An 18,137-nucleotide genomic window follows, 5' to 3' on the forward strand; every position below is an offset into this window, starting at 1 on the left:
ATATTTTTCAACCATTCTTTACTTAGGAATACTGCCCTTTTCCGAGTCCTGCCTTGAAACACTCCTTGCCACAACAGCAGCTATGGTTAACAGAGGCTGCCTTTAAATAGGGTAAAGATGGTGCTATTTATTCATGGCCCTTTCGGTCAGTTCTACTAACACTTTAATCAGCTGGTACCTCACACTGAATTCTCCCCCTCCTCCATGATATTCTCATAAACATCCTGTGATACATACCTACTCGTAACTTGAAGTCATTGAATGAATGCTTGTTTATGACATCCAGTTTTGCCACCAAGGCAAATGCGAACTCCACCATGGTTCCTATATGCATATACTGTCGTTCAGGTTCCTGAATTTAAACAGCCAAACAAACAGAACAAAATCATTTTCCTTAGCTTTAGTTGCTGTGAGAGTACAACCAAAATATGCTGAACACTTGAAAGCACTTAATCCCTTAGCGATATCCTAATGCCAGCAGGCAGCAGAAGAAAAGTAATGTAGAAGATGGTGCCCTGTCCAGCATCAGTTAGATCAAACAATGGCCAATAGACCAGGATGCATTTTACTTACACAATCAGACAGTCTAGAGATGATAGATCCAAAACATGTCTAATCTAACGTTTTGATTGTCAAATAACTTAGCTGCTATCTAATCCCACAGACACTCAATGTCTATGTGTACCTAGGATTTGCTCATTAATTTTCTCTAAGTGTCTGCTTCTACTTTATGCCCTTTAATAATAAATAATGCTTGTGGACAGCCCCACAGAGACTGCTCCCTCTCCCTGTTGCATAGCTCAGCCCCTTGTTAATGCTTAAGCTCCAGTAAAATTTACTATTTTAAGAGTTCCTCCACTGATGTCATCTGGTAGATAAGCAAGCACCTCTGAGAACATCTAATAGACCTGAAAACGAATAAAATACAAGAGGAAGAGAGCAAGAATGCAACCCATCCTCTGCCCCCTAATTTACTAGCACAGAGCTTATACCACTTATAGAGGCTATAGATTTAATGTCTCCTCACACATCAGCAGTGTAGCTTGATTTCTAAGTACTGGTTGGAGTCCTCTGAAGCTGAGGAGAAAATTGATTTTTGGGTTCCCACAGCCCAGGGTAGGACCCTGACAAGAGAATGATTTCATCGGAGATGGACTCACTGATCTCTATGAGAAATGACTGAATATTCCTCATTTCTTGAGATAAAGTGACAGGAGAGATGGACAGATGACAGCTTCGGGAGGTGATTCATAGAGTAGATGCATCAGCCTAGGTGGGACAGTAGTGGTGCTTGCCAGAGCAGCTGTTTAGATGAATGAATCCTGTTTCCTTTGGAGTTCACTCCCAGTTAAGACAGATGGTTTCCTGTTCAGTTGGTGTATTCAGGCCCCCTCCTTAGGCACTTAGTCTTCCTTGGGTGCTTGCTTTAAGCTGGGGGTTGTTCCCAGCAGTATGCCTAGCAGTCAGTCACTGCCACAGCAGGTACTGTAGTATCTGTGGATCTTTGGGCATCTGAACTGAAGGCTGCTGAGTTTTGGTGGATTTCTTTTGAAAATGTGTACTAAATCACCAAAGGAACACTAAAACTTGGATCTCTTGATTCACAGTTTGTGGAAATAAGTCAAATGATAAATTTCTTCCTGTGCACACACTAGTTTTAGTCGTGATTGAGAGCTCCTCTGTGTCTTCTCATCTCCAGTCTACAGTTCTGCATTTCCTTCATCCCCTTCACCTCCCTGTATTAAATGTCAGAGCTAGTTTAAAATAATTCTTTTTTTGCCCTCAGGATCCTTAGGGTCTATAGTTCAGGCGTTAATTGCTTCTGTCTACAAGGAACATGAGTTTGGCAAGAGCACATTAATCCTTAGCAGAGAATGTGTTGATTCATAATTGCTGTCTCTCTGTTGCTAACCTGTAGTACTCTAAAGATCATGGCAAAAGCAAGGTTTTTGCTTAAAAGTTACGAATTGCTCCTATGAGCTTCATTTCTACTGACTGCAGTTTGCAATCCTACCCTATTAAGTAAACCAGAAACGAAGGAACACATTATCAGTGCTGAGCCTGAGGGTTCTTTAAGTGTATGGTTAATATGGCTACTCAGCCCTCCCAGTTTACAATGGAAAATACTCATTCTTGCAGTCTTTTGTACACTTTATAAATCGAGTTCTGCTGCAGCATGTAGGAATAAAATGCTGTATTGTGTTTAGTGTAAAAGGCTTGTTTTAGACATGGCACTTTCAAACCACAATGTGAAGAACAGTAATTCACAGAGACCACTCAACAAAAGTATACACTTGTCTAGTACAATACAATCTACATTAATAAGAAAAAAACTAGGCCACAACATTATACATAACCTGCAGTTTAATGAACAGAATTTTAGCTTTTATTTGAACATGGTTTTTATTAAGCAAGAACCTTTTCCTGTACCTGACACTGTTCTTGGTTGGGTGTAGCACTCAATCCTGTTGCTGCCATGTAAGTGCTTCCAATGGTCTTTATCTTTTCAACTCCACTGAACTTTGGCTTTGACAATAACTGTAAAACAAGGATGGTTATTCATTATTCAGATCAGCAGCCTTGTTACTCTAACAGCATTGCTACTCTAACAGCATTCAGAGCATCAATTCTTAGAACAGTCTCTTAATAGACACCAAATGGCTTCACAGATATATGCAGGATGAAGGACTTAAGGATGGATAAAACAATGGTTACAGCCTCCAAGGAAAGGGAATTTTTGTCTGCTAAAATACCTTTTTATTATAAAGGGACTAAATGTATAGTAATGAGAATATATTCCACCTTATTGTACATAAAACTCTTAAAAGTCAGTAGACTTTGCACTCATTTGATAGTGGAACTGAGTCACCATGAGAGCCAACAGTTAAGTTTTAAGCAGCTTTCTGAAAGTAAGCATCTCTTCCATGCCAATGGGCAGTCTATGCTAATGGGACTAAAATCCAAGGATTTTAGTTCATATCCCAGGTTGTTTTGAACATTCCAATGTTCTCCAAATGGGTTTGCTGCTAAAATACCTGCTATAGCTGCAGATCCACGAATTCAGACCATGCTCTCCGAGCATGACATGATCTTAACACCTTTTTCTGTTATCTTCATCGCTAATAATCTTCTCTAAGACAAATACTGTTCTCGGTGAGACCTTTACAGCTGCCTTTTCACAATCCATCTATAGTCATACTCTGTACTTGCTTGTAACTTCAGAGAATGGAATATTAAAACTTATACAATCTTTAAGTCACTCATGTATCAACTGATCAATGCTCTGTATAATGAGAGCAACACAGATCAGGTATAACACAAAGCTGTATCATTTTTAGAGGACGTTGATTTATGTACCTGACTTTAGGCACTAATATTTAGAAACTGTAGTTAATATACAGCATGTAATATGACTGCCTCATGAACTGCAGGGAAAGGGCAAAAATTTCTCCATCAGATATACACAGAGAATTCTCATTATAGCAAATCAAAAGCAATGGAGTATGATGTCAGATCAGTATCTGATTTATCCCACATAAGTCTCTCTTTCTTTTAATACTCCCTGTAAGTAATTTCCATGTGACTAGGCACACAAAAGTTCTTTTCTGACAGCTCTTCCACTCTCTCTTCCAAGTATGTTTGCTTACTGTTGCATACCCTGGGTTATTACGATTGAAACCATATGTTGATTGTTGTTAGAAGTACATACATCATCGAAGTCAGCAATGATCTCATTTAGCAGCCTGAGACATTCCAAGCCTTCCTTATTAACATCAGATTCTGTGTAAAATTCCTTGAAATCTGGAACAGAGGCAAACATGACACAGACGCAGTCGTATGACTGATGATATAGATCCTGTTCAAAAGAAAACAGAATAGAGAAAAAAGAATCTGTCATACCCAGCTCTAAATAAAAGTTTCCTTATTAATATGCAGTGTCTTGGTTCTGAAAAGGGAGGTGTTGCAGTGGTTGGAATGCTTTAATATGGTGGTTGGGTATTTTTTTGCATTTAATTGCATTTATTAGTTTTAAATGGTGTATAAACCTGTTTGTTGAAGAGACTCAATATATACAGCTGAAAATATTTTAGTGATTTAAAGTTACCTTTTTTTCCTCCTGAACATTAACCCTGTTGTCCTAGTTTTGACTGGGGTAGAGTTAATTTTATTCCTAGTAGCAGGCATAGTGCTGTGTTTTGGATTTAGGATGAGAAGGATGTTGATAACACACTGATGTTTTTAGTTGTTGCTAAGTACTGCTTATGCTAGTCAAGGACTTTTCAGCTTCCCATGCTCTGCCAGGTACACAAGAAACTGGGAGGGGGCACAGCCAGAATAGTTGATCCAAACTGACCAAAGAGCTATTCCATACCATATGACGTCATGCTCAGTACATAAACTGGGGGGAGTTGGCCAGGGGGCAGAGATCGCTGCTCGGGAACTGTCTGGGTATCGGTCAGCAGGTGGTGAGCAATTGCATTGTGCATCACTTGCTTTATATATTATTATTACTATTATTATTATATTATTATTACTACTACTATTTTACTTTATTTCAATTATTAAACTGTTCTTATCTCAACCCAGGAGTTTTCTCACTCTTATTCTTCCAATTCTCTCCTCCATCCCACCACGGCAGGGGGAGTGAGTGAGAAGCTGCGTGGTGCTTAGGTGCTGGCTAGGGTTAAACCACAACACCTGTGAACCTAAAATGTTCACTAATTTATTAGACAGGGCCCATTTCTGAGGCTTCTCATGTAGAGAATTTGGTCTGACTTGTATGTCTGAAACTATATTTTGCAAAATAATCTCTAATTTATTATTAAGTTTGTGTTATTGTATTAACTAGAAAACTGACCCAAAATCACAAACCCAATGCACTGCGAATGCATAATGCAACACAATCCTCATAGTTCCTAACCTAAAATGACAAGATGCCTAATAGGACAAAATAATTGTCATTTCTTTTCCATAAGAAGGAGCTAAGGCAAAGTGAAAGAAGTCACTGAACTAAAACTTATTTATGTCAGATTCTTCACCGCCTTCTGTGACCACTGAAATGAGAGCACCTCTGCTCCACAGGAAGACTCTGGTGCTAAAAATGACCAACACCCCCCACCTTCAGCTTCCTCTCCACTGCCCTTACACATTAGAATATCTTTTCTTTCAGGATAAATTCACATCCTGAAAAAAAGGAAAGAAAGAATACTTATTAAACTAATACTTTAAAAAAAATTTAATGTCTGTACACAAAAGTAACCACAGCAATAAAAGATGCTGTAAGCTACTATAAAGTCAAATTCTGTTCAAGTTATTATTTGAGTGTTGTGGTTTAGCCCCAGCCAGCAACTAAGCACCACGCAGCCGCTCACTCACTCCCCCTACCCCGATGGGATGGGGGAGAGAATTGGAGGAGTAAGAGTGAGAAACACTCCAGGGTTGAGAACAGTTTAATAATTGAAATAAAGTGAAATAGTAATGTTAATAATAACAATATAATAATGATAATAACAATAATAATATACAAAGCAAGTGATGCACAATGCAATTGCTCACCACCCGCTGACTGATACCCAGACAGTTCCCGAGCAGCAATCGCTGCTCCCCAGCCAACCCCCCCCCCAGTTTATATACTGGGCATGACGTCATATGGTATGGAATAGCCCTTTGGTCAGTTTGGATCAACTATTCTGGCTGTGCCCCCTCCCAGTTTCTTGTGTACCTGGCAGAGCATGGGAAGCTGAAAAGTCCTTGACTAGCATAAGCAGTACTTAGCAACAACTAAAACATCAGTGTGTTATCAACATTCTTCTCCTACTAAATCCAAACCACAGCACTATGCCTGCTACTAGGAAGAAAATTAACTCTATCCCAGCCGAAACCAGGACATTGAGTAAAACAAAGATTTCAATACTCATGTGAATAAGGTGAATAGGATTTGTTCTGTGGTTTCAAGAAGCATCACATATTATTTCCCTTTTTCCTTATCAAAGCTTTTTTTTTCAGTTGCACTGGCAGTACATTTCTTTTTGAAAAAATGTGTTGCATCTCTACAGAGATATGTACAAACACAGTGAATCTCTGTTGGTGATGTATAACTGAAAAATAGCAGAACTATGGGAAAACTGTTGACCGCGTCATCCCAGAACAAGTTTGAGGGAAGTTTCTGGGCAAACATGAAAATAATAGCGGACAGGGAGGAACGCGGGCAGCTGGAGGAGGTAGGTGATTTATTACTAGATTTTTCTGCCCCTTTGTTTTCTAAGGATTCCATAACCAGAGGATCACTGAAGCTCCACCATGCCTCTGTGCAGTGGGGATGGAATATAATGTTGCAATTCACTATTATTATTTATATTCTTAAATCTGAGCCGGTTGAAATTGCCAATCTGTACCTGACATTCAGCTTCCAGCCATATATACAAAATCAGTATCACTTTAAAGTGACCTGATTGTGCAAATGAAAAGCAACTAAACAAAACATCCAAGCCAATGAGGTCACTGTGAGATCGCTACTAAACTTCAGATGAGTTCTGGATCTCCGCTGGCTGCTTGCCAGGAGAGTTTTTCACAAAGAACCATTGTTGTGATAATATTTTCCTGCCATCTATTTTATCCCTCTCCATAAACACCAGGGGAAACCCTCTGGCTGGACAATGTCAACTGAATTTAGGCAAGTTAAGCACCTGACTGAAGTATTTAATTTGAGAGCACAGTCATCCTATGTGTCCTATATTGTTAGTACAGCAGATGTGCCTATCTAGAAGGTCATTTTAAGGCCAGATGGGCAAAATCACCCCAGACAGTGTTTCTCTCTCTCAGTCAGTTATGGAAAAAAGGCTAAAGAGGTAATTTTTCCTAATGCAGGCACTCAAGAGGAGTGCCTAAAACTGTATAAGATGACTCTAAGAAACTCAGAAGCTCAGGCCCAAAACGACACCTCTTTGCTCCAGTCTCTCACACTTATAACCAGGTCCAACTCTTTAATACTGCAGTGACATACACTGGCAGCTCTCTTGAGTATGTATGCACTGAGACTCTGTGCAGATATACTCAAATTAGCTTGAAATTAGTTAAGTGGAGCCGTAGAAGAAGATTAACAGTCTCACTCCTCAAATGTTTAGCTTTTGCAGTCTGCATTTTGCTTCACATCTACCTACTTCAAACTTACCTCAGACATGTCTACACTGAAGCTACAGTAACATTTGCATATAAATATACTAAAAAGTTAAGATCTGATGTGCTGAGTGCTTTTCATAGGCAAGTTAGCAGAATAGGTACAGAGATTACATTCTGTGGTTAACTCAGCTTTCCTTCTATTTCCTCAAGTCACCTTCCCTGTAACTTGATTTCCGTTTTGGGTAAAGGAATTCAGGCCACACACATGGTGCTGGTTATTAAAAGAGGACTGCATCAAAAATACAGGGTCTTGGTAATACAGAAGGGGAAATTCACAGTGTTGTATAAAAGACTGGAGGGAGATACAAGACTATTTATAACAGAATGTAGATGATTAATACTCAGAACACAGATAATTACACATACTTTTGAAACTTGACCTGACAAAATAAACAAGTTGTATACATCTGTGATCAAATATTTAAAAAAAAAAAATTGTTCATATTCCTACCAGCTTCAAAAATCCAGTAAGTTAAATCCAGCCAAAATAATAGTAAAGTTAAAATTAATACACAATTCTATTGTCCTAGGGATTCTGTTAATTAGTAAAAAAAAGTTGTTTAAATTTACCAGATAAACATTAGATAGCAGGTGTTTTATTTGCTTTATTGAATCCTGCTGATTTTGCATCCTGAGAATGTAAAATGTGCCAGAATTACACTACTGATGAGATACTGGTTGCAAAGTTTGTGAAACAGACAAAATCTAGGCACAGAGGTGATACTGGGACAGTACCATATCTGAAATTGTCCATGGAAACTAATGCCATGTAAAGGTTTATTTGAGAATATAACTTCAAGTCATAAGAATACAGCTCTGTTAGGAGCTACAACTGAACCCTTAAAGGAAAAGGAGACAAACTATGCAGTGCTTCAGGCATGTGATATTACTGAATAATATGAAGCAGAGATTGTAGAAGATGGATTCATTCTACCACCTCATAATACAGGAACCAGGAGATAAATACAACATTTAAAAGTGGAATAAGGAAAAATATTTTACATAGGAGATATATAAATGTATATGTCATTGCTACTCAACAACATGAAGGACAAGAGCTTAGAGGGTTAAAAACCTGAACGCTTGCGTTAATACTAGAAAAATGCAAAACTAGGAAGTGTATAAGAAGCATCTGCAGAAGCAAAATATGCCCTTACATTTACAGGTAAAAGCAGAAGGGTGAATAGTACATTAATCTTCAGCTGTTCCTTGAATTTTTGCTGCAATATCTAATACTGGATACTGCCTGGGCCCTGCACTTGACTGGAGTGCTGATGGGTGGCAGCTCCTGTCTTACTACGATTGCCACTGAAACAAAGGTCTGTCTTACCGACATTAAACGTGGAGCCCTAATTAGCTATTGGGAAGTGCCTTTGCTGTCTTCCCTGAAAGCAGAAGTGTTGCCCAGAATAAATCATGGGAACCTGCACAATGCACAGTCATTAGGAAGAGAAATATGACTGAGCAAAAGTCAGGAGCAGACATTCAAATAAAAGTGCTGTTGTGACACAGGAAGATCAGTGTGCTTTATGCTGTTGGCTGTCCACTCAGTACAGGGACAACTAACCTGTAAGAAAGGGCTGCATGCCTGACTGGTACAATTACAGAGACAAATCTTCTTTTTCTATAACAAGAGTTATCACTCCTTCCTCCCCTCCACCTCAAAAATAAATGAACACATTGTATGTGAACACTTGTCATATGCTGCAGCTCAGCAACAGTGTCCCATTTCTCTTCCTTCCCCTCTAATGCTGGGGCAATATCCATCCCCACTAACGCTCTAGAGCATAGGACCAGCATGGGAACAACAACAAATGGCAGTTTATAACCAGAGGAGTAGTAATTGTGGCTGTCACAACCAATGTCAGAGAATTTTAAGGAGGCATTCCCAGCTAGTTTATTTTGATCATTCATAATAATAAAGGCTGTAGCAATTGGGTGTCTTAATTTTCCTATGAGGACTTCTCTTGAAACAGTTCTCCCCAAAATGTTTAATCAGAAAATTAAATGCAACACCATTCCACAAAGGAATGGCTTTGCTTCTTTCAACAAAAATAAAATAAAAAAATCATCCTGTCTTCTGCAGTCAATGCCTTCTTTTTTTTTTTTTTTTTTCTTTTTTTCCCTCTGATAACGTCTGAATTTCTGCTGGTTGCCTCTCCTCTCTGTCCCCTCTTCTTCTCCAGTGCCTGGAGACCTTCTTGGGATGGAGGAGGCAAACTGGTCCCATTTTACCTCTTGGAAGGGTATGGTGGTCAGCTTCTCTGGGGCAGAATTTCTGGTCTAAGTAAGGTGCTGGCTCCATCCTGCAGCTTATGAAACAGGATTCCTCTTGCTCAGTAATGTGCTTGCCAATTAGCTTGCAGCACAAAAGCTCCTGAGCACTCTTTACTAATAGGGGATCTGGATGCTAACAGCATAAAGGAAAAGGCTGCACAAGCCAGGTGCAGATATATTTAATCCTGGCACCGTTTCCTGCTTTTCATTTTGTATGTATTCCTATCTTTCTCTCTCTCAACTGGAAAGTACCCTGTTTGGTACCCAGCATGCAGACTATAAGCAGAAACCCAGTTCCAGCGGTTCTGGTAAAGCAAACAAACCATTATTACAGTTTGCTCTGAAGTAACTTTGCTTTTACCATATCAGCATTAGTCAATGTGTGTCCTGTTATGAAAAGACCTTTGTTGGTCATCTAAAAGTACAGTCCCACTACTCCCAGTTAGCACTCATCCACTCATTTTTTCCCCTTTCATTCCTGCTGCCTGTTCTTCAGCGGCATACTTTGTCTTCCCTTTTCTCCATACAGCTGCATGCGTAAAATTCTAAGTGAAGTAGTATTCTCAAACAGACTATTCATCCATTAAATTAATTTTCACCTCAAAATCTGGTTTAAACAGAAAAGAATGTACATAAAATCACATTAACATGAATGTTTGCAGCTAAGGAAAATTAAGACTAATTTCAATTCAGTATCTGTTTACTTAAATATCCACACAACGAAAACAAAGGCTTGATCTGTCCTAACATATTCTTATGTGTATACACATACACACATACAGAATGTCCTTTAAGGCTCAACACATCCTTGCTGACATTGAAACAAATCTGAAGACATGACAGATGCTTATATTCCTGAACATTCCCAGGGATTTGAAAGGTTCTTCCCTCTTTGGAAACTGTGTTTAAAGATAAACAAAACAAGAAACAACTCAAGATTTTTTTTTTTTTTTTAAAGGGATACCACTAAAATTATGCCAAATCATTTTTACTTCGGCTGACATGATAGATTGGGGAGCTCAGCACATTACAATTTCTGATCTTCACTAAATTTACTAAAGCTCATTCCAACCTAAGAATCGTGAGGTGTGACAATATAAATCCAGTTGCCAATACAAAGGTGAGCAGATGGTGTTGCTCTGCTGGGGAGCTGATATGGAATAGCACATAAATGAGAAAGCAATCTCCTGATGGTTTGCTGTGTTTAATGCCTGAACTGAGAACTGGAGCTGAGCCAACCTGGCTTCCAGCCAAGGTCTTCACTGGATTCAAAGGAACCCCAGAGCAGTTTTCATTCGACATTAGCTACCAAATGAGTATTTGCAGGTAGGACTAAAGTACTGATATCAAGTACTGACTAGCACTGCTTAATGCAAATCACAGTGAAAGGGGAGACATTGTCCTTTGTGACTCAGGAGATCAAAACTGAATTCCTAAAGCTGCCCTCTCCCCTCTTTTGTCAGTTTTGGCACAATTGTTTGGTATGCACAAGTAATCCAAACTATTGCATTTAAGATCTCTAGAACTGCTACTCTCTCTAAATGCTTTTATTTTTCCATCCTTTTTTGCTTTATTAAAACTGTAAAGCAATATTAGGATCAGATCTGATTTCCACCAAAGTCAACAGGGGTCTTTTAGTTGACTTTTCTGGTGCTTGGATTGGGTCCATAAGCCGCGAGTAAACAGGCAATTCAGTGTTCAGAACCTCTTTCCGGAATTAACATAGCTGCTGTTTCAGGAAAAGATTAATTTTCACTCCAGTAAGCAAGGTCTCCAGTCACCAGAAGAAAATTCAAAACCTGGATGCAGCTCCACTCTGATCACAAGTTAAAAAAGTATCTGAATGCATATGATTTAAATTTAAATCCATGTTGATTCAACCATCCCCTTCTTCCTCCTCACTCTTTTTTCCCCTCCTTTGAAGACAAAGTGCATTGCCACTTAAGGTAATTTCACATTTTTTACTTCAAGGTACTAAGGTGCATTCAGTGCTGTAAAGCAAGCCTTTCAGGTAGGTAAGGGGGAGTGAAAGTGACTTTAAATCTATAATCTCACTGTATGGACCTACTGTTCAAATCAGCATTAAGAGGTATTTCCAGGATACAGAGCAGAGGATATACAGAGATGGCTGACCTCATTCTTCAGGTTTCTTGCCAAGAAGTGTTCAGCTACGTGGGCTGGAAGCACATTCTCCAGAAGCACCCGATTTAGGTTCTCCATGGTTTCAATCTCTTCCCGCTCTTTTTTGAACTTGTTCTTCCACAGGAAGTCTAACCTACAGTAATATTCATTCTGTTACAAGAGGACACAGAGGTAAAGAAACAATAGGCATCTTGTCCCGCTGGAGTACAGGTTTAAGAGACAAAATTAACACAGTACACCACCCTTACGATGCTATTATTTGGCCACTCAAGTACAATTCCAGATCCCACAGAAATCAAACCCCAAGCACGCACTATGTGACATATATTTCATCAAACTCATAAGGCCCCCCCAACAAAAACGCCCATAAAAGGTCTCAGGAAAAAAATAAAGCTGCAAGGTGCCTTAAACAGTGGAAGATTTATTTATTTACTCTCAGGCTTTAGTAGAAATTCATTCCAGAAATCAAACACTGTTATGGAAACAATTTACAGTTTTGTAACTTAGTATGATGTCTTATTTATCTGAAGTGTAGAATTTCACTTACAGTAATGGGCATTTCAGGAAGACCCTAACTTTTACCAACTTGAACTTATGTCATGCAATCAGCCTGGTAAAAAGTGGGCAGTACAAGAAAAAACAGCCTATTGATACAATATGCCTTCAGTTTATCAAATCATTATCAGGTTATCAAAAATGGCCCTGTTGCACCAACCCAGTTTTAGTTTTGTTGGGGTTTTTGTTTTGTTGTGGTTTGGTTTTGGGGGTTTTTTACACTACCTTCTATAATACTTTATCCTTCTTTTCTTTTTGTCCCAGAGTTTTCATAATTGTTTTTTAACATCCCCAACAATAACAATACTGGAACTACATGGGAATGTATAACATTCTTGGAATATCAGTATTTTTGGAGATAGGAATTCATTAAAAAGATGTTGAAAAATGAATAAAAATGCATTTTTGTGGAGCTCTCTCTACTTCTTCTCAATATTGTCAATGTTTTGTCGTAAATTCTATGGCATTATTTCTACAGTAAAGCCTCCACTGGCCTGACTATCTCATTTGAGCTGATATAAATCAAGGGCTATTTCAGTGTAGTCCAATGGTTCAATGCTACCATGCCAGCCTCAGCAAAGACTACATCATTAACCAGGAGAACACGATTATGATGACAATCTTATAGAAAAACCTAAAAATGCTAGTGAGTATTATTAGCAGTCAGTAAGCATTCACATCAAAATGAGAGTAGTGCTTCTGATTGGACAGTGGCTGTCACAGCTCAAAATGATTCATAGCTATTTTGTTGAGGTCACAGCCAAAGCCAGAGTAGAAAGCTGAAATGAGACGGTATTAAAATGATTTAGCAAGCTTTTAAATATGTATATTATATATTTATACATCTAAGTTCCCCACATAGATGATAAATTGAAATGCCACCAACTGCATTCATGCAGGAGGAAATCCAATAAAAACCTGGGATGTCAAAATTATTTGTATAAATTGACAAAAGTAAACGGAATGCCTAGCATAAAAATGAAATTAGTACTCCACACTCTGTACCAACTTTGTATTGAAAAGAAAAGGTGCTAGGTAAGCTGAAGTCTTCAAAAAGATATGTTTCTTCTTTTAGAGCTAAAATTAAACAGATCATTTATTAACTACTTTATTATTTATTGAATGAAATTTAGGCTGCCACAAAAAATGGCAGAGAACTCAGAAATCAGAATGTATTCTACAATTTGCTTTGAAATTAAAAAAGTCAATGTATCATATTTCAAAATGCCTATTCAGAGTTCTAAAAACAAAAAAGCTCTACCTTATTAAAACTTTCTTTAAATCACAGGTTTATTTGTATGATCTAGCCAATTTAGTAAACATGTCATTAAAGATCCTCTTCAATCTTTGTAGCTTTGCAGTTATATGAAAACGAAGACTGTTTCCTACTTTACATGTTATCTCCAGAATGTTTTCAACATATCAGAATGAAAGCACCTCAGCATGGTCCTTATACATCTGCAGGCACAACATCCTTGAGATACAAAATTTTCCTTCTTTACCTTATGCTGCTTTACTTGACAGTACTTCACAGTGGGTGAGCATAGCGGAATGCCCAGGGAAGCACGAAGGACACTGTGTTCCTCTAGGCACCACAGAGCAATTGACTTCCTCCAGGACAAGAGTCTACCATGCATCTGTGCAAGGCAATGCAATGCAACCCCAGAGGTTCAAACCAGTGGTAACTTTGTGGGCAAAAGCAGTTAAGTGCAACAAGAACTGATTCACGTCTCATTGATTGCACAGAGATGGCTTTATCTATATTTTTAAATTCTAGTGGGACACTCACCTGGGTCTATTTTCAATATTTGCCTGAGTGAGTCAATGAAGTAATTCTCCTCACTGAAAGAATGTCACATAGAAAGTCAAGACAAGCAGCTCATACAGCCTATGCTGTAGGTGTCTACAGTCAGGGGAGACAAATGCTATGGCCTTCAGCAAAGGGGCAGCAAAGGCAGCACTAAAGCAGGTAAGATCACTAGAATTTAAACCTGGGTTTTCATTCAGGTGAGGGAGCTAGGGAGATTCCACCTCACAGCCATTACTTACAGACAGCAAGGCTGAGAAACTGTCTCAACATAGAGTGTCAGCAGAAGATGTCTTAGAACACATTAATAAGTTGATCAACAAGAAGTCACCAGCTCCAAAGTAACCAAAATGAAAAGCTGCTGGTCTGAAACTTGTGGTGGATAGCCTGATCTTTCAAAACAGCTACAGTATCAGACAACTGACAAATGGTAGGATATAATGCAAACCTGTGGAAAAGAACTGGGGTGACCCTGGGAACAACAGAGCACGGTACTTAGGAAAAAAACTATGCTAAGGAAAAGAGCCATTTAGATATATTAGCTAAAGCTGATACAATGGGGAAGAGCTGACACTTCTTCTGCAAACACGCCTCCATCTGTTACAAAGAAGTCAATGGGCATGTGAATAGGACTGAAGTTTGAAATAAGCTTTCATTATGTTTTTTCAGAAGAGGCTCTTGAAAAGACTACGTTATCTGAGAAGGATCCTGTCACAGAATAAAAGTTCACTAAAAACCAGAACAGAGGCTAAGAGACTACAAATAAACAGTTTTCATGGCTGAGGGAAGTTGCCATAAACATCTGGGCAGTAAAACAGCCACTGAAGTTCAGTGTTGCTAAACACAATATAATCAGTCATGGGAAAACCAAAATATTCACCTAGCCTACAGAGTAATGGGATATGTGTAAATTTAGGTACTGATAAGAACAGAATTCACAGGCTATGTCAATACTGGTAATTCAAACTAGGCCATAAGAGAGATGTAATGCTCAATAGTGTTTAAATGTGAGCACAATGCTTACACAGTCTAGCCCATACCATCCTGCATTCTCCTGGGCAATGCCTGGGCAGGATGCAAGAGTCGCCATTCTCAGCATATCATCTGCCCGCTGCCAGCCTATTTTCAAATAACTATAACGGCATGCATGCAGAATGAAATGTGTCACTTGATCTCAGTGCCAGGGAATGGTTGTAACCTGCACTGGCATGACACTCAAAAAAAAGCAGGTCTACTTTCTCCACCTCACTTCTGGCTGCTCACCCCATCCTATGCTCATTCTTTTGGCACAAGCGTTGCTGCAGCCACACCATAAAACCAGATCAGGAAATAGATCTGGCTGAAAACCAACCCTTTTTCCTGGGTTAATTTTTAAGCCAGATCATTTCCCTATTTTGGGCCACTATACAGCTCCACAGGCAGCTGTGCCAGTACAAATGAGATACAAGGATAACAATGAGTAGCTGAGGGTAGGCCTACTTCTTTCAGTAGGGATGCTGGTTGCGCAGCTAAAATTATTAGTTGAACCTGAGAATTAAGTTGGCTCATATAACACGTAATGATACACTAGCTCTCCCTCTCTTCATCCCCAATCAACCAGAGACACACATTCCCCCTCCTGCTTTCGCATCAGGACAGGCACTCTGACCAGTGCTGAGCAGGTTCACAGAGTTAGGCTTGTAGGAAAGCATTCAATTTTTTTTTAGATTAACTTTCTGGTTACTCATTCTGGGGACAGAGAAGCACCAATGCCAGCTTAAGGGAAATGGAAAGACCACCCTTTTCATCAGTGGCTATTATCTGTGGCATTGTTAAAATAATCAGATATTAAGACAAGAGACATGTTATTATCTGCAAAGTAGAAAAATGCAACAGCAAACAGAGAAATTACTTGTATATTACCCTTTGTGGAAGAAGAGTAAGGAAGAATTTTACTTTGCCTGTGATGTCAAGATGGCTCGACAGCGTTCTGCAAGTGCCATTCAATGAAAGTAGCAAGCAGAAAGTTTAAAAACAAATGAGAAGATGGACACTTTCATATGACTTTTTATCAAATTGTGAAATTCATTATCAGACAATGTTGGGAAGACCAGGAAGACAAAATGGTTTAAAAAGGGATCAGACAGTGTAACAGAAAGCAGAGCAACCAATAGCTATTAAACGTTGCCACAGAAATGCCAACTGGCAGAAGGTGGGAAGCATATGTCCCTAGAAGGGTCACTCTACGCAGGTTCACTTCCTCCCCTATTCTTTTCCCCAGCATTTGCTACCAGTCAGTATCACTAACAGTAACTTAAAATGGCAGGTCTTATGCCAGATGTGTATTAAAATTAGTTCATAACATCTTCTAGTTATCATTTAGACGTTGCTTGAGAGTGTTTGAAAACACAGAGTTTTTCTTCTCCTTCTTCTTTAAGGGAGAATAAATTAGCAGAAAAATCAAAGGCAACAGACTGAAGAGCTACAAACAAGTGGTATCACGACAAAGATCCTGGACCTACAGCTCTGAAAACAAAGACTTTTTCCATTACAGGATCATTTTTTCAGTTCGTGTGACAGGGAACAACACACATACTGTTGTTGTATGCAAACCAAACTTTCTTGTTGATGTAACTGAACGCACAAAGAAATACTCTCCTTGCCCACTGAAGATGACATACATTCTCTCTTTTTTTTCTTGGTGTTGCACCCACCACCTCCCTCTGAAACCTTGGTTGACAGGGACTAAAGGTTCTCAACTGGTGTGCGGAAGTATTTATCCCTCTTTCCGAGTGGAAGTAGCTTTGCTCCACCCCATTCTCTGTTACTGTCATCAAATGAGCAAACTCTAATACAGTGCTGGCAGCAAGGCAGATGAAGAATGTTATTTCTAACTCAAGAAGGATGTTCCCCACTACAGCAAATACTAGAGAAGCTGCCAGATAAGAATTTTTTGTCTAGTACCTGCAGGGCCTGCTTGTCAATTTAAATGACAGTCATTATGTTTCAGGGAATTGTAATGTAAATGAGTGATTTAAAGACAGTATGGGATAAGATCCTTCCCAAGGCTGCAGGCTGTGGGGATACAGGCTGTTCATGAGATCTCACATGGACTGCCCCTTCCATCTCAGAGCCCTGCCTTGTGCACTGTGGGCTGGAACTGCAGCTTTTAGCCATGGATCATGGACAGAACTGAGGACTTAGAGACAGAATCGGCCTTGCACCTGCCCTCAACTTTGTAGAGGGCAAGACCATTGACATCACGTTTGTGCTGAAAAAGCACAACTCAGTAACAAAAAGAGTAGTTTCCTGTTGGGTCATAGTTTCAGTGCCACTGTGGCCTCAGCATGTGGTGCACTTCTGTGTGCATGCTACATTGTTTCTGTGTCTGCATCAAATGGTAATAACTGTGAAGAAAATAGCTTGTAATTAAGCAACTAGGGAGACAGCAGATGGATGCAGACAGATGGGAGCACACTAGGAATCTATGAGACAATATTGGTCAGCATGACAAGCAATAGTCACAGCACACTATCAGCATAATGTCTACAGTCTCAATGACAGTTATTGGTGAGTTTTAAGAGCATATTGGGAAGTAATAAAGAAAATGGCTTTTCAGATGCTTCTGACACTCCTTTGCAAGGGTGTGGGGCAGAATGGAGTAAAGGTGTTTGTCAGAAAATCTAACAAATGTTTGAGAAGGTGAGACACTGCATGTGGAGGCTGGCATCGTGTCCACTGATGCAGATGAAGAGTGCATCTTACCTGTCTACCCAAAACCAGTAATGTGACGAAGAATATAAACAAAGAAATTGAGCCCATTGTCTTCAGGTCTTTCAGTATTCCTGGCCTATAAAATAAAAACATAAGTAAAGCAAGCTGCTCAAAAGTTAATACAAAATTACTTTAGCCCAAGAATAAGACCACAATTTATACTACTTTCTGGTATGTAAACTAAGATCATTTAAGTATGATATGCTTTATTATTTGATGAAATATTATTTCCATTATGTAGCTTTAATGACTTCTACTATGTTCTGTGCAAATGTGCCTACATTTTGAAGTCCAGTAATGAGGATTTAGTAAAAATAATATCCTTGTTTGCTTACAAATGGAGAACATTTGGTGCTTATTCTATACAGGCAGATTAAAAAGAATTTTTTTTATGTAATAACACTACTTCCATAATGGAAAGCTT

The 18,137-nt window shown here is 39.0% G+C and overlaps 1 protein-coding gene across 1 annotated transcript in view; it reads right to left on the reverse strand.

Annotated features, from left to right (window-relative positions):
• The window catches only part of ADCY2 (adenylate cyclase 2), a 241,385-nt gene that overhangs the window by 5,280 nt on the left and 217,968 nt on the right, over positions 1–18,137 (reverse strand). Inside the window, exons 19-23 of the mRNA XM_075705183.1 lie at positions 17,705–17,789; positions 11,590–11,748; positions 3,710–3,856; positions 2,431–2,538; positions 238–352 (exon numbers count right to left, since the gene is read on the reverse strand). Of these exons, the coding sequence (XP_075561298.1) occupies positions 238–352; positions 2,431–2,538; positions 3,710–3,856; positions 11,590–11,748; positions 17,705–17,789 (614 nt within the window). The remainder of the gene's footprint in view (positions 1–237; positions 353–2,430; positions 2,539–3,709; positions 3,857–11,589; positions 11,749–17,704; positions 17,790–18,137) is intronic.

This window comes from Pelecanus crispus, chromosome 2 (assembly GCF_030463565.1).
Source record: "Pelecanus crispus isolate bPelCri1 chromosome 2, bPelCri1.pri, whole genome shotgun sequence".
Lineage (NCBI taxonomy): Eukaryota > Metazoa > Chordata > Aves > Pelecaniformes > Pelecanidae > Pelecanus > Pelecanus crispus.